The sequence below is a fragment of the Alexandromys fortis genome, unplaced genomic scaffold (genome assembly GCF_014885135.2).
Source record: "Alexandromys fortis isolate MF-2015 unplaced genomic scaffold, M_Fortis_MF-2015_v1.1 scaffold_192, whole genome shotgun sequence".
NCBI lineage: Eukaryota > Metazoa > Chordata > Mammalia > Rodentia > Cricetidae > Alexandromys > Alexandromys fortis.
Window position 1 is genome coordinate 296,241 of NW_026068071.1, and position 22,572 is coordinate 318,812.

A 22,572-nucleotide genomic window follows, 5' to 3' on the forward strand; every position below is an offset into this window, starting at 1 on the left:
GTGCAATACAGACACACAGGCAAAACATCCATTAACAAAACAAAAGGAATCAAAATACTTCAAAACTTTAAAACGACTTTTTGATGATTAAGAACACAAAAAAGTCCCCAAGAAGGCTATCTAATGAGAAATGGCAACAGGGTGCCTTGCTTACTTTGCTAGCTAGAGTGTCAGGTGGATAGGATGGTGCAAACCAATTATGAACACAGTTTTAACTCATAATCCCCTCTGTTAGTCAAAACACATACCCTGCACAAGCTCAGAATCCTGGCAAATTAGCTATCAGCAGCTATAAACATTAATCCGATGGACTTTATATCATGTGGCAGAACTGACAAGCAATTAACACTTAGAAGAATGAAATTCTCCTGCTGTGAGTTGATTTTTAACTCTATCACGTCCCTAATCAGTTTCTACATTATTTTCCACATTTGCTAATTGCTATGGTGGCCATAGGATGGTGAATATTCCCCAAAGGCCTTTAGAGATGTCCAGAACAGTACTTGAAAAAAAATATACACAAATAAAGGGCTGGAGAAATGGCTTAGTGGTTAAGAGGACTTATTGCTTTTGCAGAAGATCCTAGTTCAGTTTTCAGTGCCCACATCTAGAAGCTTACAATCACTTGTTAGTCAAGGTCCAGGGGGGATCTGATGCCTTCTTTGGCATTCTAGAGCACCTGCATACACACACAAACAGGCTCACACCAAAACCAATAAGGAAAAATGAGCAAAGCAGTTTCAAGAGCACAAGTAAGACTGATTTCGGTAACTACATAATAGGGCTTTGAACCTGTAGCCTGGGAGTAACCTAGAGCTACGAAGTGACTTGTTTTGTAATCCTCACAAGCAGATACTTAGTTACTGCTTCATAAACTGGTAGCTAGTTCCAGGAGGTGCTTCTAAGAAATATGAGCAGGTGAGGTGGGAAAAGGAGACAGACAGGAAGGGGAAATACGCCAGTCAAGTTTTCATTGTTAACGAGGCACCACTACAGGCAACTGGAACTTATTCCTACTGAGAATCTCTGGGAAGCAAGGCTGACCATATTCTCCAGGGTTACCTTGTTCAAAGGACAGAGACAGGTAGTATATTTATCTGCCAGCTCTTGCCATCACAAACTACATTTTAAAGCTTTTGTTTTCCTGAAGTGTCAGCACCCCAGCAAACAGGCTCTGAGCACCCAATCTAGGCAAGCGGGTACACTAGTGTGAAGAGGTGATCCTTCCACAAATTCACCTTCATATCCACCCCTGACTTTGACCTATTGATGTTTAAAAATCCTAATGCAACCATCTTACAAGTTTTTTTTTTTTTTCTCTTCTTCCTCGTCTCTTCCCTACTCCTTATTCTTTGACTGGATCTTGCTAAGTATTGTCTAGACTGGCCTTGAACTTTTCATTTTCCTGTGTTGGCATCCCAGGTGCTACAATCAAAGGCACATTCGATCAGACCCATCTCTCCTCAACTTTTGTGTGTGTTCTCCTCTCACCCTCAATAAACGTACTTGTCCACAGGTCCTCTCTCTGTCTCTCTGTTCCTCTCCTACTAGGTTGAACCCAGTCCCTTGGTGTTCTCTTTCATGTGACCCTCCTCTTGATACATAGTGACTAGGTCTCTTTAGGACCTGCGACTGTAACAGTGGTGTTTTCCTGTTCGTTTTTCTGTGTCCTCTTTTGTGAATGTTCTGACTGACCATCATCATGATGAACGCAAAAATATGCCCTCCAGGAGTGGATTCCTTAGCACATCCAGCTTGCTTCATGAATATCAGCCATACTGGGAGTTGGACTGCCATGCTTAGCAGGGGATGCCGCTGATGCTGAGATACCATGTGCTAACCCAGGAAACTGCAGCAGCAGGGTGTCCAGCAAAAGGCTCAGCTTCTCAGGTGCATGGAACACACTGCATTGGAGCTCAACAGGAAGCAGCAGGGCAAACACCTTCAGAATTTCTTGCGAGCCAGTTCCAAAAGAAATGTAAGTGCTCTAATAGCCTCGAAAATTCACAGATTTTTCTCAGACAGAAGCAGAATCTACAGATCTTCTCTTGTTTGCCTGGGTTATTTGTTATTTTTAGCCTATCTTGTTTATAATGATTTAAACCCCGATTTTCGCTTGTTTGTTTATTTTGTTTTGATACAGGGTCTCACTATGTAGGCCAGATTAACCTAAAACTCACTGTTATAGCCCAGGCTGGCCTCAAATTTGCATCAGCCTTGTTATCCCAGCCTCACAAGTGTTGAGAATATAGCTTATACCAAGATTAAATTTTTTTAAAAGAAGCAAACTAGAAGGGAAAAAAAAACTCAATATAAAGATACAAGTAAAATCATTACAGTCTCTTCTGCCATCTGCTCTTCTCTGTCTATCCAGTGTACCTATTTCAGTAGCTTTAGAATATGCACATCCATGGTTCAGAGGAGGGAAAAGTCATACTGGAACAGTAAGGATGGGCGTTAAAGCAGTACAGTGGATCTCTGCTGAGAACAATCTTATTTTGAAGAGACACTTAGCAAAATCTGCAGATATTTTTGCTTGTCAGAACTTGGGTGAAAGGGTGTAATTCGAATCTGCTGAGCAGATGTTAGGGTTGTTCCCAAGCATCCCCTCTTATGCAGGCCCCACCCCCAAACAGGAAACTCTCCAGCCCAAATGTCAGCAGTGTCAGGCCATGAAACCCTCTGGCAGCATTTAGATCCGGGCAGAAGCATGAAAGACAGGAAGATTGGACTGATCAGAGGGAATAGGAGAATTGGAAAGCCTGGCCGGCATCTCAGGAAGGAAGGGTAGTTCAGGGTGAGGGTTCCTCTGCAATCACTGGCTACGGGAAGAACGGAGTAGAAAAGTGGCCACTGCCAAGAAGTGTGTGTGGCATTCTCTCCTGAATGGATCAACTCTCGGTGTCAATGCAGAAAAGAAGTCCCTGGACTCTGGAAAACAATTGAGATTATCAAATCTGGCTTCAATGGCAGTAAGGAATACTTCTGTACCAAGTCATGAATACTCAGCTGGACAGAAGAGCCAATCCCTAAACCCTTACCCTAACCTATTAGGTTCCATTTGAACTTGAATGCCAAATGCCTCCTTTTAGTTTGCCTTTCTCTTTTCCGCATGGGCTAAAACAACAGCCCACAAGGCAAGAAAAGAAATTAGCCTGGAGTTATAAAGGTTCTGATCATATATTTTTGAAGAGGTTGTAAAGTAAAGAGAAAATTCAGGTAAAAGAATGCCAATTTGGGAGATGGGAGTAAAAACAGCAACCAACATCACACTTCCCTTAGAATATACATATTACTCTGTGAGGAGAAAACATGGAAGCTATGCTGGTTAGATTCTCTTCCTGTCTATATAAAGGCCCAACAAGGTGGCTGGCTATAAAGCCAGTTTCCTTGGTATCATTTGAATGTATGACGTTTCCAAGTAAATGCCAACAAGCCTGTAGAAAGAGATAAATGAGCCCTTGCCTGGGGTGGATGGTGGCAGCAGCGAGTAACTGGCAATGGGAATCCGAGCCTGTAGAAGAGTGATGGGACATTCTGAAACTGGACTGCGGTGGTGAAAGTGCACTTCTCTGTGCTTTGCACAGACCTTTGCCTCACACGGGAAAAGTGAGTGACCTGCACTCCACGAAGGTTATACCATCATAGAACTGGTTTCAAAAATCCTAAAATTTGGGTTTGATGGTATAGCTCAGTTGGTTCAGTGTTTGCCTAGCACATGCAAGGCCATGGGTTCAATTTTCAATACTTTATTAACTGGGAGTAGCGAGGAATGGCTGTAAGCACAGCCTTAGAGAAGGAGACAGGAGGATCAGAAGTTCAAGGTCATCCTTTGGCCGCTTCAAAAGTTTAGGGCAGCCTTAGCCGTGCGCAACTGTGTCGCAAACAAACAAACAAACAAACAAAGCAGAAAGCACAGGAAACGAAAAGAGCGTGATCATAATCAGTTCCTCCCTCCTAACCAAGGTATCTGAACTCGAATTCTGACTCTGACAGCGGCGTCCCTCGCCTGCCTCCTTTGAATCAGGCTTAATTAGCCAGTTCTCTACCAAAATAATTAGATGGGGACAAGAATAAAACTTTCACACAACTTCCTGTAATTAGATATTCCCATGAGACTTGTGACTTGGAAGCTGGCAAACAAGAAAGTCTCGGGTTTTGTATTAGTTGCAGATGTGGAGCGCTCCCAGGCCTGCATAGCTGATTGTCTTTGAGGATATTTAGGGAAGCACGGTAGTTTCCACACCAATGAATGGTTTTGGCAACACAGAACACAATAGAAATGATCAAGAATTTTAAGCTCGCATTGTGAACACAGGCTGCTTGTCTCTACTGTTATTCATCCTGGTGGCTTTCCTGGAGTGGGTTGAGGAGACCAGAAGCTCAAGGACATGGAGTGGCACTTTTGCTCAGAGAACACTTACAGGGTAAGGCTGGATGACAGTGAGCAGGATCGATTCTTTGCAGCTTCTGAAAGAGAGAAGAAAAACAAACAGATTTACACAACGCGCAAAGCACAGACTCAAACAGAGACGGCTTGCTTTTGAGAAGAAATGTGTGTAGCGTGTTGACAAATATTCCTTGGGCTTCCAGGGCAGAGAGAATGAAACAACTCAGAAGAGGGCTTCAGAACACGGAGCAACGCCCTCCCCCCATCAAGTGTTTTCTGACCGCAGCAAACCATCCCACTGGCAGATTCATAAGTAGATTCTATCAGCCATTTGATTTGTATGACCGAGCAACCGGGCGTCTGAATCAGACCCGGTAAGGGAAGAATGATTTCAAAAGCACCAAACTCAGTCAGCCTCTAGACTGTTCTTGGCTCTCAAAATTGATTCTCCCTTTCTGATTTTCATATAGCCTACTTTCCTCTGCTGCTGGAAAATTTCTGGTGCTTTCTTTAAGGGGAGAGATTTTGAAACATTCTATCACTGCATGAAATGTGTTCTCAGGGAAAACATCATGGAAAAGAAGTGTCGTTTGGAAGTTGTTTATTTTCAAACAGGTAACACTGGTAACATTGTCCCCCACACTACGCAACCCAATGCATGCAATACCCAGGACCAGAGCTGCTAAGTATTTCTGACAGGCAACAATTGGGAAATAGTGTTCACAGTAGGGAGCACTTCACAGCTAGAGCAGAACAATGGACCAGAATGGTTTATTTAATTTCCTCCAAGTAACCAAAACCCTTGAGGAAAAAATCATATTATGGCTTAGAATATTCGCTTCCCTCTTTCTTTGTTCCTTTTAAATCGTAAGTAAAAACCACTCGCTGTTTTGCTGAAGAAGAAAGAGCTATTTTTACTTTAGGCTTCAACGGGTTACTTGTTTTGTGATTTTTGGTCAAATGAGTAAGGTGAATTCTGTTGCCTTGGAGAAACCACTGCAAATACCATTTCCTTCACTTTTGTGGGTCAGCATGCTCCCTCTGTATGGTCAGACTGTGATCTACTGACTCCTGGAGGAGTGTGCGTCCCTTGAGCCGAAGTATGATGGCAAAGTGAGGGCTTGTCGGGATTAGAAGGGACTCTATCTAGATCTGCAACTCAAGGAAGAAGCAGAACACTAAGGATGATGGTGATACTAACAGGTGGATTGCACAATGCTATTGGCGAGACCACCCCCACAATTCCTCAGTTTCCGGGCTGGCAGATTACCCCAAAAATGCAGTAGGCAGAGCCACGATATATAATGGAGGTTTCAGTGGGTATGAGAAAGGATTATGTGGTGGTTAGTTCAATATTTAAAAATACAAAAAATACTATTACCTAGCCAGTACATCCTGCTTTTATTTCTCAAAGAATCCTGCCTCTTTCTCTTAAGGAAGTGTAGATAACAATGCTCTTTGAAACAGAACATGTGGGGCTGACATGCTTGGAACAGAACATGTGGGGCTGACATATTGGAAGCATGTGGAGTGTCCATTTCAGGGGATAGCAGATAAAAAACAAATAGGCAGGAAGCAACACAAAGAGAAGAAAAGTGCTGCAACTTAGTTTTCACTTCTTGTCCAAAAATACATGTTCTACAGATGAAACGCAATATAGGGCCAAGCAGTCAGCTTAGTCAAATAAAGTGTTGATTCTATAATCAAGAGGACCTAAATTCAATGCTCGGTAAACACACACACACACACACACACACACACACACACACACACACAGAGCTTGGTGGCACATGCTTATAATCCTAGGTCTGGGGAAGTAGAGACATGTAGATTCCTGAGGGTCACTGGCCATCCAGGTTAGCCTTCCTGGAGAATTCCAGGCCTATGAGAGACCTTATCTAAATGAGAAAAGGCATTTGAAGACACCTGACCTACACATACACACGTGTACAACATATTCATATGTTTTACACACAAGAGCACCCCCACACATATAAACAACACGCATATATGCATGCACACAAATAATGAAATAATCCCCATAGATGTCTGCATCTCTCAACCCTTATTAGAGAAGCTTCTTTTCACAGTAGATGGTAATTAATTCAGAGACCCACAATTGGTCAGTGTGCAGAGAAGAAGAGTCTGGGGAATGCTCAGCTCTGAATATCCCATCCAACCCCCCCCCAAAGTCTCAGGATTCATTGCATAAGGGAGGGAAGAAAGATTGTAAGAGCCAGAGGTGGCTGGTGACCGCAGTGAAATGGTGTCTTCTGACAAAAGAAGGTTTTGTACACGTGAGCTCCTAGTAGTTGTGACTGCATGAGCAAGACCTGTACAAGATTAAGGTGAACTAAATCCTAGCCTGGATGATGGAGGTGCTCATGAAGTCCCACCCCTACCTGAGGAGCTATTGGCGGTCGATGGCTGGCAGGTGGATAGAGAGTCAGTTTTCCTCCAGGATGTCACCCCCGGGGGGCTACTCATACTGCAATAGATGGCGCTACACGATGCACTAAGGACTAAGTAGATTCTTATGGCTGAAAAAGTAAAGAACACCTGAAGTTGGGAAGGGAAAACATGTTCGACCAAAACATGTTATAGGCATACATGAAATCATCAAACTATAGCAAGTTAAAACTGTACATATGCACATAGCTTCTAAAATCGTTATTCTATTCTAATATAGAAACAAAACAAAACAGTGGAATGCTGTTGTAGAATATATTTTTAAAAGTGTTTCATTGACTCTTGCTGTGGCACATTTGTTTAATGATGCAAAGATGTGTTGCATTCCTTATCTTCCATTTGTTTAACTCTGTGAAGCTGTGCTACTTCGTCTGTGGGAAACACCTAGCTGGTCTAAGAAAGAGCTGAATGGACAATAGCCAGGCAGAAGAAAGGATAGGCGGGTCTGGCAGGCAGAGAGAAGAAATAGGAGGAGAAATCTGGGAGAAGAGATAGAGGAGCAAGAGGAGGAGGACACTTGGGGCCAGCCTCACAGCTGATAGCCAGTAAGAAGTAAATATATACAGAAACAGAAAAAGATAAAATCCCAGAGGCAAAATGTAGATGGGATAATTTAAGTTAAGAAAATCTGGCTAGAAACAAGCCAAGCTAAGGCAGGGAATTCACAAGTAATAATAATCTTTGTGTGTATGTATTTATTTGGCATCTGGGTAGCAGGTTCTTCAAAGAACCTAACAGGGGAAGAAAGCAACCAACTGCAGAATGCTATTCTACTTAGTTTTAAATTTATAGTCTATTAAGAGCCAAATACATTCATTTCAAATATAATATATTGGAACTCCAGAGTGTGGCAGCCAAGTCAAACTTATCTACTCAACATGCCCTATTTTGCCCAAATTTGTTCCCAGAGACTTCAGTAGTAGGCAGCGGATCCTGAGGACTCATCCTCTGGGACCAGGTGATCATATTAGAATGTTGAAATGAGCCAATCAGATTTCCTTTCTCCAACATTAGAATGAGGAGACGTGGAGACTAAGAAGAACTAGGGGGCAGGGTACCAGAGTACAGGATAGAGAGGGCCTGAATCCCTGAACAATCTTGACTCTGTCTTTTATGAGGGCTGCTTGTTCACTGCTCCATTAGAAATAAAATAATTGATGTAAAAATTCTCAGTGTGATATCTATCACCATTCTAGGGAAGAGCTTTTGCCTCTGTTTTCTCTCATCTGTAAGTACTTAATCATCACCTGCCAGACAAGAAGAATGAACTCCATTCTGTTTCAGATCCCTTAGGATTCTTAACCCATTCTTAGAAAGAAAAAGACAATCAAAGCCATATGTGTTCATGTGTTATAGGATGCTAAAATGGATTTAGACAGCTTTAGTGAGGTCCCATGCCAATATACACCAGTCATTGCCACAGGTGAAGGGAGGGTGCTGTGAGGATTGGAAACCAGAATTTGTAATATTAACTCTTAACTCACTTTGAGGTCTATCTCATATCTTCCTCCAACCCCCAAATAGGCAACAGGGAGAGAGAGTCAAAGCAGCAGACACCCAGAGGGCAGAAGCTACATTTGTGAAATGCCCACCCTTCCAACTGAGGTGGATCCTAAAGGTGTGGTTCCTGGGGAAATTAATAGAAGGTACAGTGGAAATGTGGGATCGGACCATTTTATGAGGGTTTCCTAATAAGTAACTGCTTATAAGGGTGAAAAGGACTTAGCAGCAATGTGTGGAAGCAGATACATTCCGGCATAGCAGCAGAGTTCATTCTGACCCAAGGAGGCTAGGACTGCAGCCTCTCAACAGAGAACTCATCCAGGCATCGGCAAAAGCACCCACACAAGAGAGTCAGGGATGGTTCTTGGCAATGGATGGAGAAAATCAGTGCTGACTTTTACCGGTAACAGTTAAGGAAGAACTTTCTTTGATTTCATGACGCTGGCCAGAATTATTACAATTCCAATGTGTCCACAGCTAGAAAAGAATGCTAGAAAGACAAAGAAAACATTGCTGATGTTCCCTGATGCTCTGCAGCTTTCCAAGTCCTTGAAAGGTGACAAAAGAGAACTTTCGTGGAGTAGGGAGTTTAACTATATCACAAATGAACACTTTAATTACACTGTGCAAATTGTTGTGATTACAAATGAACTAATGACTAGAGGATATTTCTGAACCTGTTGAAAGCATTTTGGAGACCATCTTAAGGTTTTGTTGAGGCTATAATTAAACATGTGGAGCTGTTATCAATGGACAATGATAGAAAAACACTTTTGCCTTGTGATTGCACCCTGTGAAATCTGTTTGCTACATCCCCACCAAAAATTATCTTTAATTATGTGGTCTTGAATAGATAGATGATTTTCTTTGAATTCAAGAAATTGACTTAAGGCAGGTAGAACTCCAAGCCAAGAAGGAGTAATAAAAAACATGAATATATGATTCAAGGCTGAAGATCAGAGTGCAGGGTGCTGGAGAGATGGATAAATAGATAAAGACATGTGTTGCACTCAGATGGAGGCAGGAGTTCAATGCTGGAACTCACGTACCAAAGTCAGATGCAGTGAAGCGAATCCGTGAAAATCCGTGATCCCAGACACCGATGGGAGTTAGAAACAGTGGTTCAACATTTGGCATGATTGCTAGCATGAAATTCACACAGTGTAGCAGTGGAAACCAAAAGAGGGATCCTGGTTCAGCACAGGAAGAGACAAGACTCGGGTCACCAAGGTTGTCCTCTGAGCATCACACATGCACTTCAGCATGCACACACGCATGCCCTCCCTCAAAAATGTTTTGAAAGCCAGGCAGTGGTGGTGTGTGCCTTTAACGCCAGCACTCAGGAAGCCGAGGCAGGTGGATCTCTGTGAGTTCGAGGCCAGCCTGGTCTACAGAGAGAGAGAGTTCCAGGACAGCTAGGGCTATTACACAGAGAAACCCTGTCTGGAAAAAAAAAATGTTTTTTTTTTGTTTTGTTTATTTATTTATTTATTTATTTATTTATTTATTTATTTAAGATTTCTGTCTCTTCCCCACCGCCGCCTCCCCTTTCCCTCCCCCTCCCCCAATCAAGTCCCCCTCCATCGTCAGCCCAAAGAGCAATCAGGGTTCCCTGCCCTGTGGGAAGTCCAAGGACCACCCACCTCCATCCAGGTCTAGAAAGGTGAGCATCCACGAAACTGCCTAATCTCCCACGAAACCAATAGGTACAGTAGGATCAAAAACCCATTGCCATTGTTCGTGTAGCTCATGAGACAATGGACATAGTGGAGGGGATGAAAGTGGGTGACACCATAACATTTGAGATGAGAGTTCCTTTACTTTTAAACAACACTCAGTGTCACTGGTTTTCTTGATTCCCTCAGGCCAGTGGAGCTGCCCCTTCACAGATCTGGTGCAGTAGTTGCTCAGAGCAAATGGACTCACTAAGCCAAAACTACTCTATTAGCTGTCTTCTGGTATTGTAACATAAAGGATAAAGTTAGTAACTTAAGATACAAATTTACTGTCTCTGTCTCTGAAGGGCAGACGTCAGATCAAGAGTTTCCTATGCTACATATAAAGACACAGAACCCAAGGCAGCATGCGCAGGGCCTTCAGGGGTCTGTATCAGATGGGGTCGTAGAGCTGAATGTAGACATGGACACATGCCCCCAGTCCTGGCCCGGAAGCTATCTCCAACTGATAACAACTTACAAATGAAAATTTAGTTTCTGTCTTCACAGGAGTCTCACTGGAGAAACAAACGACTCTTAAAGGTAGGCCGCATGCCCAGCTACTGGTAAACAACAGAAAATGACCTCAATGGCACTTTGGTGGTTCCGTGTCTCATAATGTTATTTCAGGGCTTTTCCATTTTTGCTTTTCAAAAATTATCTTATTATCATTTTTTTTCTCTTTTTCCCCTGTAGGTCCTTTGTGTACGTATTATGGCTTCCACTTTAGTGTTTTTATGGGATTCCTGAGTGGGTAAACAAGTGGATTTCTGTTTCTTGTGTCTTGTTTGTTGCTCTTTTCCTTCTTTTTTTGTTTATTTTGCCCCATCCTGATATATTAGATTCTGTTTTATTTTATATATTTATTGTTATCATAAAATGATTTTCCTTTGCTAAATCAAGGTGTCGGAGCTTCTGACCCTCACAAGTGGTTATGGGAAAGATGGAATTTACCATGCAGAAAAAAATGAAGCTAGAACCTTACCTCTCACCCTGGAGAAAACCTAAATGCAAGTGGACCACAGGCCTCAACATAAGAGCGGATAGTTTCAAAATGCTTGGGGAAAAAGCAGTGAGTACACATTGTCTTACAGGCACAGGTAAGAACTTTCTAAACAGGACTCCAACAGCACAGAAAATAAGACCAACAACCGACAAAGCAGATCTCATACTAAAAAAGCGTCTGCACACACAGCGAAGGGAATTGTTAATGGGGGGGGGTGGTGTAGCAAGCAGAATGGGAGAAAATATTTTCCAGCTGTACATCTGACAGAGGGTACGTATAATATTCTAGACGCTAAAATTATTAAACATCAAGAAAACAAGCATCCTAATTAAAACCAGGTGGTAGGTGTAAAAAGAAAGTTTTCAAAAGGCAAATGCAAATGGCCAGTAAACAGTTTTAAAAGTGGTCTGTTTTCTTAGCTATCAGGGAAGCATAGATCAAAACTGCTTCAAGAGTCCATTTCACCCCAATTAACACATAATCTAAATGACAACACATGCTGTCATAAATATGGTGAGAGTGGGTGTCTTAACACACTGCTGGTGGGAGTGTAAACCAGTGTAGCACCCCTGGAACGTGTATTGAAGTTTCTCCAAAACAATGAGAAATAGAACTACAATATAAGCCAGCTATGGTACTCCTGGGCATAGCTCAAACGCCTTTCTATCTTACTACTGAGGCACTTGCACATCCATGTTCGCTGCTGCTCTATTCACAATAGCTAGGAGATGGAACAACCTAGATGTCCATAGGCTGATGAGTGGTCAACGAAAATGTGATTCAGAAACAAAATGGAACATTACTCAACTGTAAGAAGAAGTAATTAAATTTTCAGGTAAATAGATGGAATTATAAAGACATTATACTGACTGAGGTCATCTAGCACCCTGAGGGCAAACACTACATATTTATCACAAGTTTTCTTTCTTCAAATCTTATGATCTTATGTTTTGTTTTGTTTTGGTTCGGTTTTTTCGAGACAAGGTTTCTCTGTAGCTTTTGAGCCTGTCCTGGAACTAGCTCTTGTAGACCAGGCTGGCCTCGAACTCACAGAGATCCGCCTGCCTCTGCCTCCCAAGTGCTGGGATTAATGGTGTGTGCCACCACTGCCCAGCAAAATCTTATGTTTTGTGTGTTGAAATTGGCAGATAAATGGAAGCTAGGAACCTAGAATTGGGCCATTTGTATGGAGACTGTATTTAGGGAGGAGAGGCAGTAGAATATACGTGGAACAGGCCTAGAGAGGGGGAATACTGGAGGAAGATGGTTCAGTCAGGTAGTGGTGATGAGAGAATGACCAGACAGAAGTGTGGACCAAAATGAAGTAAGCATGAAGAAGCTGAGGGCAACCTGTGATCTTGTAAACCAAGTAAATATAATAAAAGATGATAGTAGAAACACACGGGACAGGAAAAAACAGACCCCCAAAATACTGAAAGCTAAAGAATTAAGTCAAGATGGGAGGAATGAGAAGAGGAATGAGTTGACCCATAGAAAGGTTTTATGAAGCTTTATGACAGCCCACTAGTTTGTACTTCTTAAGGGGAATTTAAACAGAGGTATCACATATGGACAAACAATGCTGCTCCCAGAAGACGTAGATTATTAAATGAAAATCTTAGTGCCAGGACCAGGTACAGGTTACCTCTCTGAGTATTGGTAAAGGAGGCCCCAGGGACACCGATAACAAGACAGGCTACTGTTATTTCTTTTGATTGCCCATGTAAACTACATGGTAAGATCCTATTGTGGAAGTGACTTCACATTTTAAGAGATTGAGAAATCAATTCAACAGGGCACTTGCTTCATCAAAGCCAGCAAAAGAGAGCAAGTTGGCATGACAGCTACAATTTTATATAACATAATTGTGGAAGTGACTTGACCTTTACCATATCCTGTTGGTTAGAAACAGGGACCCCGGTCATGCAAAAAAAAAAAAAAAAAGTGGGGAATACACGAAGTTACAAATACAAAGAGGCAAGGATCTTAGCTAGTCTTGCATTCTGCCTGTCACACTGATAAAGGGGAACTGTGACCAAGTGACTTTTCTGGTATCTGTGACAAAATGTCACGACAAGGGCAACTTATAGAAGAAAAAGTTTATTTGTGTTTATGGTTAGAGAGGGATAGAGTTCATAATGGCAGCTGGGCAGTGGGGGACACATGTCTTTAATCTCAGCACTCTGGAGGCAGAGGCAGGCAGATCTTTGTGAGTTTGAGGTCAGACTGGTCTACAGAGTGAGTTCCAGGACAGCCAAGGATGCAGCGAGAAACCCTGTCTCAAAAAACAAAGCAAAACCAAAGTTGGTCAAAGTGCTCATAATGACAGGGGGACATGGTGGCAAGGGGCAGGCATGGCTACCTCACATCTAGAACCACAAGTAGGAAACAAAGAGAGTAAAGTTCAAACGGCATGAGTCTTCAATGACATACTTTCTCCAGGAAGTCCATACCTCCCAAACTGCTGAAACAGTGCAATCAGGGACTAAGTCTTCAAGTACGGATAACTCAGGGGGACATCCCATTCAAATTATCATGCTGAGGGGAACAAGAATTTATTATGCATTACAGTTCAAGTGCACAGACCCAGTCCATTGTGGCAGGGAAGAGAAAATAGCACACAGAAGCTTGAAGTGGCTGGTCACATGGCATCACAGTCGGAAAGCAGAGAGCAATGAAGCTTGTTAATATTCTGTTTTTTTTTTCTCCAGTTATTTGATCCAGGATTCCGGCCATGGAATGGTGTTACCCACACTGGTTAAGTCTTTTCACTTGAATTAATACAATCAAGATGATGCCCATAGGTAGGCCCAAAGACCCTTCTCTCAGATGGTTCTAGATTTTGGCAAGTTGGCAACCCTAACCACCAAACTTAAGTGTCTCAAAAGTGGTTTCTATTCATGGCTTCCCCATATATGGGTTTATTTTCCTGCCGACTACTAGAAGTACTGATCTTTATACCTTGTAAATCTGACAATAGGAAACATTAAAAAATGTGTTCATTGTTGTTTAAAATTGTCTTGCTTGTTGTAATGTTCTATAATTTGCCTAAAACATAACTTAGATTGATTTTCAATTTTACAAATTAGGGCAAGAAGTTATCTAAATTGAAGCAAAGTATTCTAAAATGATATTTGTCATTAAGGCAGGAGATATGCTTCTCTTGTGTTTCCTCTCATCTAGTCATTATTTAATTAGACCCTGCCAGGAAGGAAAAATGAACTTCATACTATTTTGTGTTCCTTACTATTCCCAATCATACAATCCTAGGGCAAAATGTAAGGCACTTTAAAATTGCTTCAGCAGAAAGATAGAATCAGGAATAGAAGAGCAAACATTCAAGCAAGAAGATAACCTCTTTTTAGGAAGGCCTAAAATAACTTGAGGCTTTTAAACATCTAGGCAGAAGCAAATTTGGAGAAGTATTTCATAATAAATTCCAAGTAAAATTTCTACTTTTGAGAAGTAATTTTAAGTTCAGAGCCAATATTTTTTTTTACATCTGCATTTGTTAAAATGTTGGCCTGTCAATGTGGGCAGGGGAGATCCCACATAGTCCAAGCCCTAGATGAAGAGCTCCATGGGCCCATAGCTGCTGAGAAAGGGGCAAATGGTTGCAGTGGGGGAACAAACTCCTGCATAGGATGTACCAAGTGGTTAGCTCTGGACATGTGGACATACGGACAACACTAACTGAGCTGAGTAGATTGAATATAAGTGTGCGTGCATGTGTGTGTGTGTGTGTAAAATAACAATTAAACAAAAGACTATGAATTTAGGACACACGGGAGGGGGTTAATGGGCTAGGGAGGGTGGAAGTGATGTAGATATGGTGCTTATACACAACGTTCTAAAAATGATAAAACAATTCATTTGAATTCCTAAATCATAGTGTTGACTGACAGGGGAAAATTAAGTCTAACACTCCTAGATTACCTTTTCCAAATTTACTCTCAGTTCCTATGTTTTCATTTCTTTGACAGAAGCCTTGTGTCAGCCTTTCTTGATGGAGGGTCCCTTGAACCTGCTTGGGACACCGAGCACAATCATATGCTTGCTCAGTTTCATTGGACATGATTCTACAGATGTAAGCAAACAGGGGGAAGGAGAACCTTGCATTTTAATGAGGTACAATTTTTCTGTGTTAAATCTTTTTGATCTTTTTCTACTTCCCATGTACATCAGATCCATGCATGTCTCTCTTAGGGTCCTCATTGTTGTCTAGGTTCTCTGGGATTGTGAATATTGTAGGTTGTTTTTCTTTGTTTTATGTCTAAAAGCCACTTATGAGTGAGTACATATGATATTTGTCTTTTGGGGTCTGAGTAGAAAAAGACAAGATCTGAGTAAATTGGGAGCATGGGGACAATGTGAGAAGGTAGAAGGGGAGGGGAGAGGAAGGGAGTGATGCAGAGAAAAATGTATAGTTCAATAAAATCAATAAAAAATTAAAAAAAAAACAGTACTCATTCCACAACAACAACAACCAAGTCTTTCTGACCTAGCCCCACTAGCACTGGGGACTAAAATCCGAACCTAGGGCATGCTAGGCGGGTGCTCTACTACTGAACTATATCACTACCTCTAAATTCCCTCTGAACGATGAAGCTAAGCTGATATTCTCAATTCCTTAGCGCAACATAGTTGGGTACCTTTCTTTAGCTGCCATTCCCATTTTATAGTTAGACTATTTTAGGTCTTCACCATGTAATCATATGAGCATGTGCACCTTCTCCACCAACTAATTCGATCCCTTGATCCAACTTAGAAACTGTTATGAATTTAACTGCACCCAGATTTCCTCAGAGATTGTGAAAATGAATGGAAATAAAACTCAAACAACAGAAATCAGTGGCAGAAGGACATTGTTTATGAAAATTTAAATGTCTTTCTTTAAAACAATTAAATTCAGACAAGTAAACGATTGGACTTTCCACCTTAAAAGGAGAAGTACTCAATCTGAGGAGGCTGGAAGGTTAAGTTTTAAAAGGCAAATAAAGAGGTAATTTAGGAGTGCAGAAGAAAGGGATTCTGTAAATTATAAAATGACATTTAAAAATAACTCAAGAGACTGGTCTGTAGTGTTGTTATTTGGAAGGCAATGTGGTGAGACACAGCAAGAGAGATTTGATCTTGCCCTTCTAAGCTAAGCATGTATACACATAGCATTCTTCTTCTCATACTTCAGAGTTCTTAAAAGGGATTAAAAAATTATTCTTTCCTGCAAGCTAGTGCATGCCAGCTCTTGCCCTCCCAGCTTGTGGGCAGCCACTGTTGATGGCAACAATAACCAATCACCAGGATTTCTCCCGTGACCTGGCTGAGGAGGGGCTTTCTTTGGTCCTGGGGTGTTTTGCAATAGAACCTATTGCTTTGATTCTATTTTCTCTATTCCAATTCAGACATGGGAAATAAACAAGAAGATGCTTTTGACCAAATATCCAGTCATAGGGCAGTATCAGCCTAATCAGTCACTGACAAAGCTGGAGGAAGTACTGTTGTCACCGGCCACTTTCAAAAAAGTCAGCACAGAACTCAACTTGGAACGGGTTCTAGTGCTCCATCCCATTGATCTCTGCAACAGTCTGAGTAGAGATTTTAATTATCCATGGAATCAGTTCCTAACGGGCACTGAAGTCATTTCTCGGAGAGACTGGAGATGTCCAGAATATGAGTGAGCTTTCAGCAAAGGTCAGTCAGTTGAGGCTGTACTCTATCTTGGACTAGATGAACCATTGAATCTCTATTTATTGCTGCAGAAGTCAGAAGTCTGCCATTACAGTGATACCATCCAAGGAGAAGAATGGGGTTGTCATTCTCAGTTACCTTGTAGGGTTGCTATGGAAGAAATTATGCAAGAATGAAGCCACCATATCGGCATGAGTAATAAAGGCAGACAGAAGCTGGATTTAAGGGTTCACTTGTGCTCATTTGTCGTTCTTTCAGATGGCCCAGGTTTGATTCTCAGGACCCACATGATGGCTCATTACCATCTGTAACCCCTGTCCCTTCATCAAGCCTCCGCATTCACTTAGCACTCATGTGGTACATAGTGGATGCTATAGGCCAAACACTCATCTGCATAAATTAATAAAACTTAAAAAGACTCCTCTTGTACAGTAGAATTGTCTGGCTTCTTCTGAATTTTTCTGACAATGTCTCTCCCATTATCACCTTCACTCTTGAGTGAGAAGTTACATTGCCAATACAAAAGAGCACCAGTTTAGTTATCAATGGAAGAAGCCAGGGGGATTTAACAAAGCATCTGTATGAAGCAGTATGTCCTCCCAATACTCGATGATTGTCCTATTTATCTTTTTCCATTAGCAACACAGAGGCTGTAAAGATGAGCCTTAGTCATAGCCTCTGGTATTCATACCTTCCTGTGGTCTCTATCTCTTGACTCTTAGCTAGCCCTGCAGTCATAGCAAACAACTTCCAGGTCTTATTTGGAAGACTTTGAGAAGCCTTGTATCATTCACATGGGTACCTTCGAATGCTCAGTTTGGAAGAAGCCAGCTGCCATGTGCATAGTCCAACAACCCTGTGATCTCCATGCTTTAAAGAAGTTAGCCATGTAAAACAGTGTGTGGGAGAGAGAGAGAGAGGGAGAGAGAGAGAGAGAGAGAGAGAGAGAGAGAGAGAGAGAGAGAGAGAGAGAGAGAGATGCCTAGCCAGTCCTAGCTATGTCAGATCTCCAAGATCAGAAATAGTTGTGGACACCTGGCCAATCAGGTTTTTCCATAGGCCTACCACAGCTGTCATTTAACTGCAGCCGCACTTGAGGCAGCCCACTGAGAACCAGCTGGACGAGAAGAGCCACTTTATGCAGCCAGGAGAGTAATAGATGGTTTTATTAAGCCATTATGTGTGTTTGCTAGACAGTCACAGATAACCAGAACATCATTTCCCCCCCAAAGAATGTGAAGGGTATATATTTAAAACAATAGACAATCAAAGGGGCGAAATGGATTTGAAATGGCACGTTTCTATGATCAAACAAGGAAACATATCCAAGTCAATGACTCCCCAGTATGTTGCCATTATGACCTACACTACAACAAACAAAACACAAACCAAACAAACGAACAGAAAAACCAAACTGTCTTAGGCAAACATGTCGCTGTGAGGAACGTGATGTCCTTATTGCCAGGGACAGGGTTAACACAACTGTAACATTAATTACGGACTTTTGGAGATTGGTGTTGAAGAAGAAGAAAACTACTAAAATTAGGAGAGAGGACAGGACTCCATTAACATCTTGGCCAAAAGCTGTCCTCAAAGAAGAATTTGGAGAGCACTAGTGGAATTGCACTGTGGAATACAGATCTGAATTATGAACAGAAAGGATCAAAGTTCATTGTAATTTTCAAGTTCAATCTAAACAACTCACATACAATCAGTGACTTGATAGAAGCACAAAGGAAACAAGATTTGTTTGCACTGAGGTCACATTTTTAAAGATTTCTTTTTAAATGAATGTTTTGCCTTCATGTATGTGTGCATACCTCATGCATGCTTGGTGTCTGTGGAGATCAGAAGAGGCTGTCCGATCTGCTGGAACTGGAGTTACAGATGGTTGTAAGCCATTGTGTGATTTTTGGGACTTGAACCTGGGTCCTCTGCAAGAGCACTAGGAATTCTTAACCTCTACGGCAACACTTTATCTTCTAATTCACATTTTAATTGAAGATATTTTCTGCTTAGGCTGTGATTTTCTTTGTGAAGCGTATTAGGGTATTAAGGTTAAAATTCAGATAACTGGTATAGTGATTATCAAAATTAACATTTTAATGAAATCATTTCAAACACTTTATTTTATTGATTTTTTATACGCTTGTAATAAATTTTAGGAGCTGGCACTTGGAATTTAGAGGCTGCTGCTAAGAGGGCTTTGTTTACATGTGGTCTGTTTTTGGCTTGATGTGATTGCTTTGTTCATTAAATTTATGAATGAGTGCTGTCTTTTACATTTGAATTAATTTAATTAATGGAGAAAATGGCACTTACATTGAAGATCTAATAGAGAGAGGGATCTGCTGAGGTGCAACACATGTATGATACTAAATGGCTCTCACTTGAATCATTCCTTTAATAAATATTTCCTGAATATGTACCTCAGATCAAGCTTTTGAGAAACATCACTGATTCTCAGGAAGGGGCATTTAGAAAAGTCTGGAGACACCCTCTGGCTGTTTCAACTAAACAAGGAGCTAATACATAAGCCAGGAATGCTGAAAAATATCTTCAAATGCTGAGGATGGAAGTGGGAAGATCATGCTTCGCAAGCATGAGGGCTTGTGTTCAATCCCCAGAGCCCATGCGCAAGAACATTTCAGCATGATATTGGGCACTTAGAATCATGGTGTTGAGAAAGAGAAACAGGAAGCTCCCTAGGGTTTGTTGGCCAATCAGCTTAGCTTACTTGGAGAGTTTCAGGCCAGTGAGAAACCCTGTTCTACAAAATATGGGGTGGACAGTGACTGGGGTACCTGAGGAAAGACACCAGAGTTTGTCCTCTGACCTCCACACCCATGGAGAAAAAGTATACAAACATGTATGCATGTATACCCATACAAACAGACACATACACATACCATTAAATATTTACAGGAAAACACCCACAACAAAGTATTCTATGTAGCACAATATACCAATAACAATAATGGAAAGTCTTTGAGCAATATCATGAACGAAAATAGACAATGAAATGTCTAACTTGACACATTTAACCTTCTAGAAAAGGAAGACATTCAATTATAAATAAGCAACAGAATATCTGAAACGTTTTCTCTTATTGTATTATTTTCTTTTTTATAGTTTTTGGTTTTTTGAGAAAGTGTTTCTCTCTGTAACAGTCTTAGCCATACTGTAACTTGCTTTATAGGCCAGGCTGGCCTCAAACTCATTGAGATCTGCCTGCCTTTGCCTCCCAAGTGCTGGGATTAAAGGCATGTGCCACCACATCCCACTTTCTTCCCTTATTCTTGACAGATGTTTCAATTTCCCAGTGGATGCTCAAAACTGTGAGTAAAACAGAACTTTGTACTTCCTGAATGTGAACTTCATATAACCTTGACAATGGTTCTGATAATCAAGACAGATATTGTTGTGATTTGAATGAGAATTCTCTCTTCATTTGGTGGTATTATTTGAGAAACTTTAAGTGGTGCAGTTCTACCTATTGGAGGAAGAACATCACTTTGTCAGTCTCTGAAATGAAAAATCTCTCAGCACTTCAAGTTTGCTCTTTCTACTTGGTGCTTACTGCTGTTTAAGATATAAGCTTGCAATTTCATGTCTCCATGTTTTCTACTCGCTGACATGCTTCCTCAATGATAGACTCTTGCTCCTCTGTAACAGTAAGCACAAATAAACTCTTTCTTGTATGAGTTGCTTTCTCATGGTGTTTTATAACAGTTGGAAAGTAACTAACACAACTACCTATGCCTACTAGATAGGTATCTCATATAGTGTAGCTACGTGGGTCAAAGAGATGAATATCTCTCAAGGGATGTGAGCAGGGCAGTGGAAGATTTCATCAAATTATGCAGAAGAGTGTACAACAGAAATTTTGAATTTTAAGTTTTGTAATGTTCAATTTAATATTTTGAGACTGAGCTGAGCACAGGTGAGTGAAACTATGGCAAGCGAAACTGGGGGTAAGTGATGATGCCGTGAACTACATGTAATGAATATCACTTAAGATAATGTGGAAAAGAGAAAGATAGGATGCAACTTAGTTCAGAAGTCGAGGATACATTAAATACGAACATGCTCATGTTAATAGAGTAATATGCTAATAAATGCAGACTTCTAGGAGGATACCCACTGTCAAAAAAGCTTAGCAAATTGTATGCCTTATTTGAAAAAGAGGGATGTAACCAGCATGAGTCACTTGTAGATCAAACGCCATTTTTAAAGCAGACCACATTCTATATATTATGCATTTGTTTCTCTTGTTCAGTTTTTAATATTTCCATTAGAGACTAACTGTAAGGAATGTCAGGAAATCATGGGTCCTGAACCTTAGAAATCCCTCACTTCCACCTTTACTACTGTAAAAACCCAACCCTAACTGAGCTCGGGGCTCTCCTATCACTCTGAAATGTTGCATACAACGAAAAGTCTGAATCTGCAAACTTGCATAAGAATAAAGGATCTTTGCTTTTACATACAGGACTCAGTCTCCTAGTTGGTTTTTGGGGGTATTCCGTGATCTGTGCATAACACCCAGTTAAACTCAGGTTTTGATTCTATCACACAGGGTTGCTTTTCTGTTCTTCAGTGTGAGGAACACTTATTCCCTTGCCTATCTAACTGTAAAGAAACCTTCAGCGCTCCAATAATCATGGACTTTCTGAGTGATGGTAACTACAGCTTACACTATAATAAAGTAGAAAGCAGAGGGAACGAAGAAGTGTCAACCCTTCAGCTTCCCTATCTAGCAGAGGCTGGGTTGGAAGAAGGGACTTTGTTTCCTGAGACCAAAGTTCATTTAATATCTTCTAGGGAGATACAATCTCTATGAAGACAGGCTCTAAGATCCAGAGGGCATGTTAACTACTTATTTAATCAATTAAACTTTTAAGGCTAAATATGGACAGAGAAACCTATACAAGTCTGGAGTACAATGTATTAAACGTCTATAATGAGGAATGTCCACTTGATAGGCAGACATCAAGATGGTTCCCAGCTATCTGTTCTTGTGATGTTCAGACTTTTTCTGTGGAATAAAGGAGGACCTGACTGATAGTCATTAAGGAACCTGGGTTTGTCAATCTACGAGAAATAAATGTCTGTCTAAAGTGAACCCTCTGAATACCTGAGTCAAAGTGGAACCCTACCCTTTATCAGTTGGTCCTCAGGTGAAACTACAGCCTCAGACACTTCCTAGATTACGGTTATGTAAGGGAACTTGAGCCATATGTGCCCAGGTAAACAGTACCCAATTTCCTGATCTACAGAGAACACAAGTTAATAAAGAATTATTTTTTTAAAAATGCTAGTTTTTAAAGGTGATTTGTTGTGTGACAATAGTTAATTACAAGAGAGTTCAGTTAGAAAAAAACAACAAAATATTATCAGTACTCCAGAATTCCCTATGCCTTTTGCAAAGGTAACTGAGTATAGTAATCTGATTTCTAAAACCAGGCAATAATGTAATTTCATTTGAAACATCGCATAAATGTTACCATGAAGTATAAACTATTTTTCTTCTTGCTTTCCCACAGGACTGATTCTGAGATTCACTTACACGTCGTGTACACTGATGTAGTGGCTATTACAGAAAGGTATCACAATTGATGTACTCTGGCAGCCACTGGCATATAAGTATCTCTCAATCTGGGGTGTAGTAGTGCTGCGTGCTCATAACTATCTCATATGCGTGTTTGGGTAAATGTGCATATAGATTTCCACATCACACATACCTAATATTGAAATAAATATGCTGAAGGATTTGAGTATGACCCTGTTTCATTTGGCTA

At 41.0% G+C, this 22,572-nt stretch overlaps 1 protein-coding gene across 1 annotated transcript in view; it reads right to left on the reverse strand.

Moving 5' to 3' along the window:
- The window catches only part of Frmpd4 (FERM and PDZ domain containing 4), a 243,173-nt gene that overhangs the window by 49,458 nt on the left and 171,143 nt on the right, over window positions 1-22,572 (reverse strand). The window contains exon 4 of the mRNA XM_050121048.1: window positions 4,425-4,470. Coding sequence (XP_049977005.1) covers window positions 4,425-4,470 — 46 coding nt within the window. The remainder of the gene's footprint in view (window positions 1-4,424; window positions 4,471-22,572) is intronic.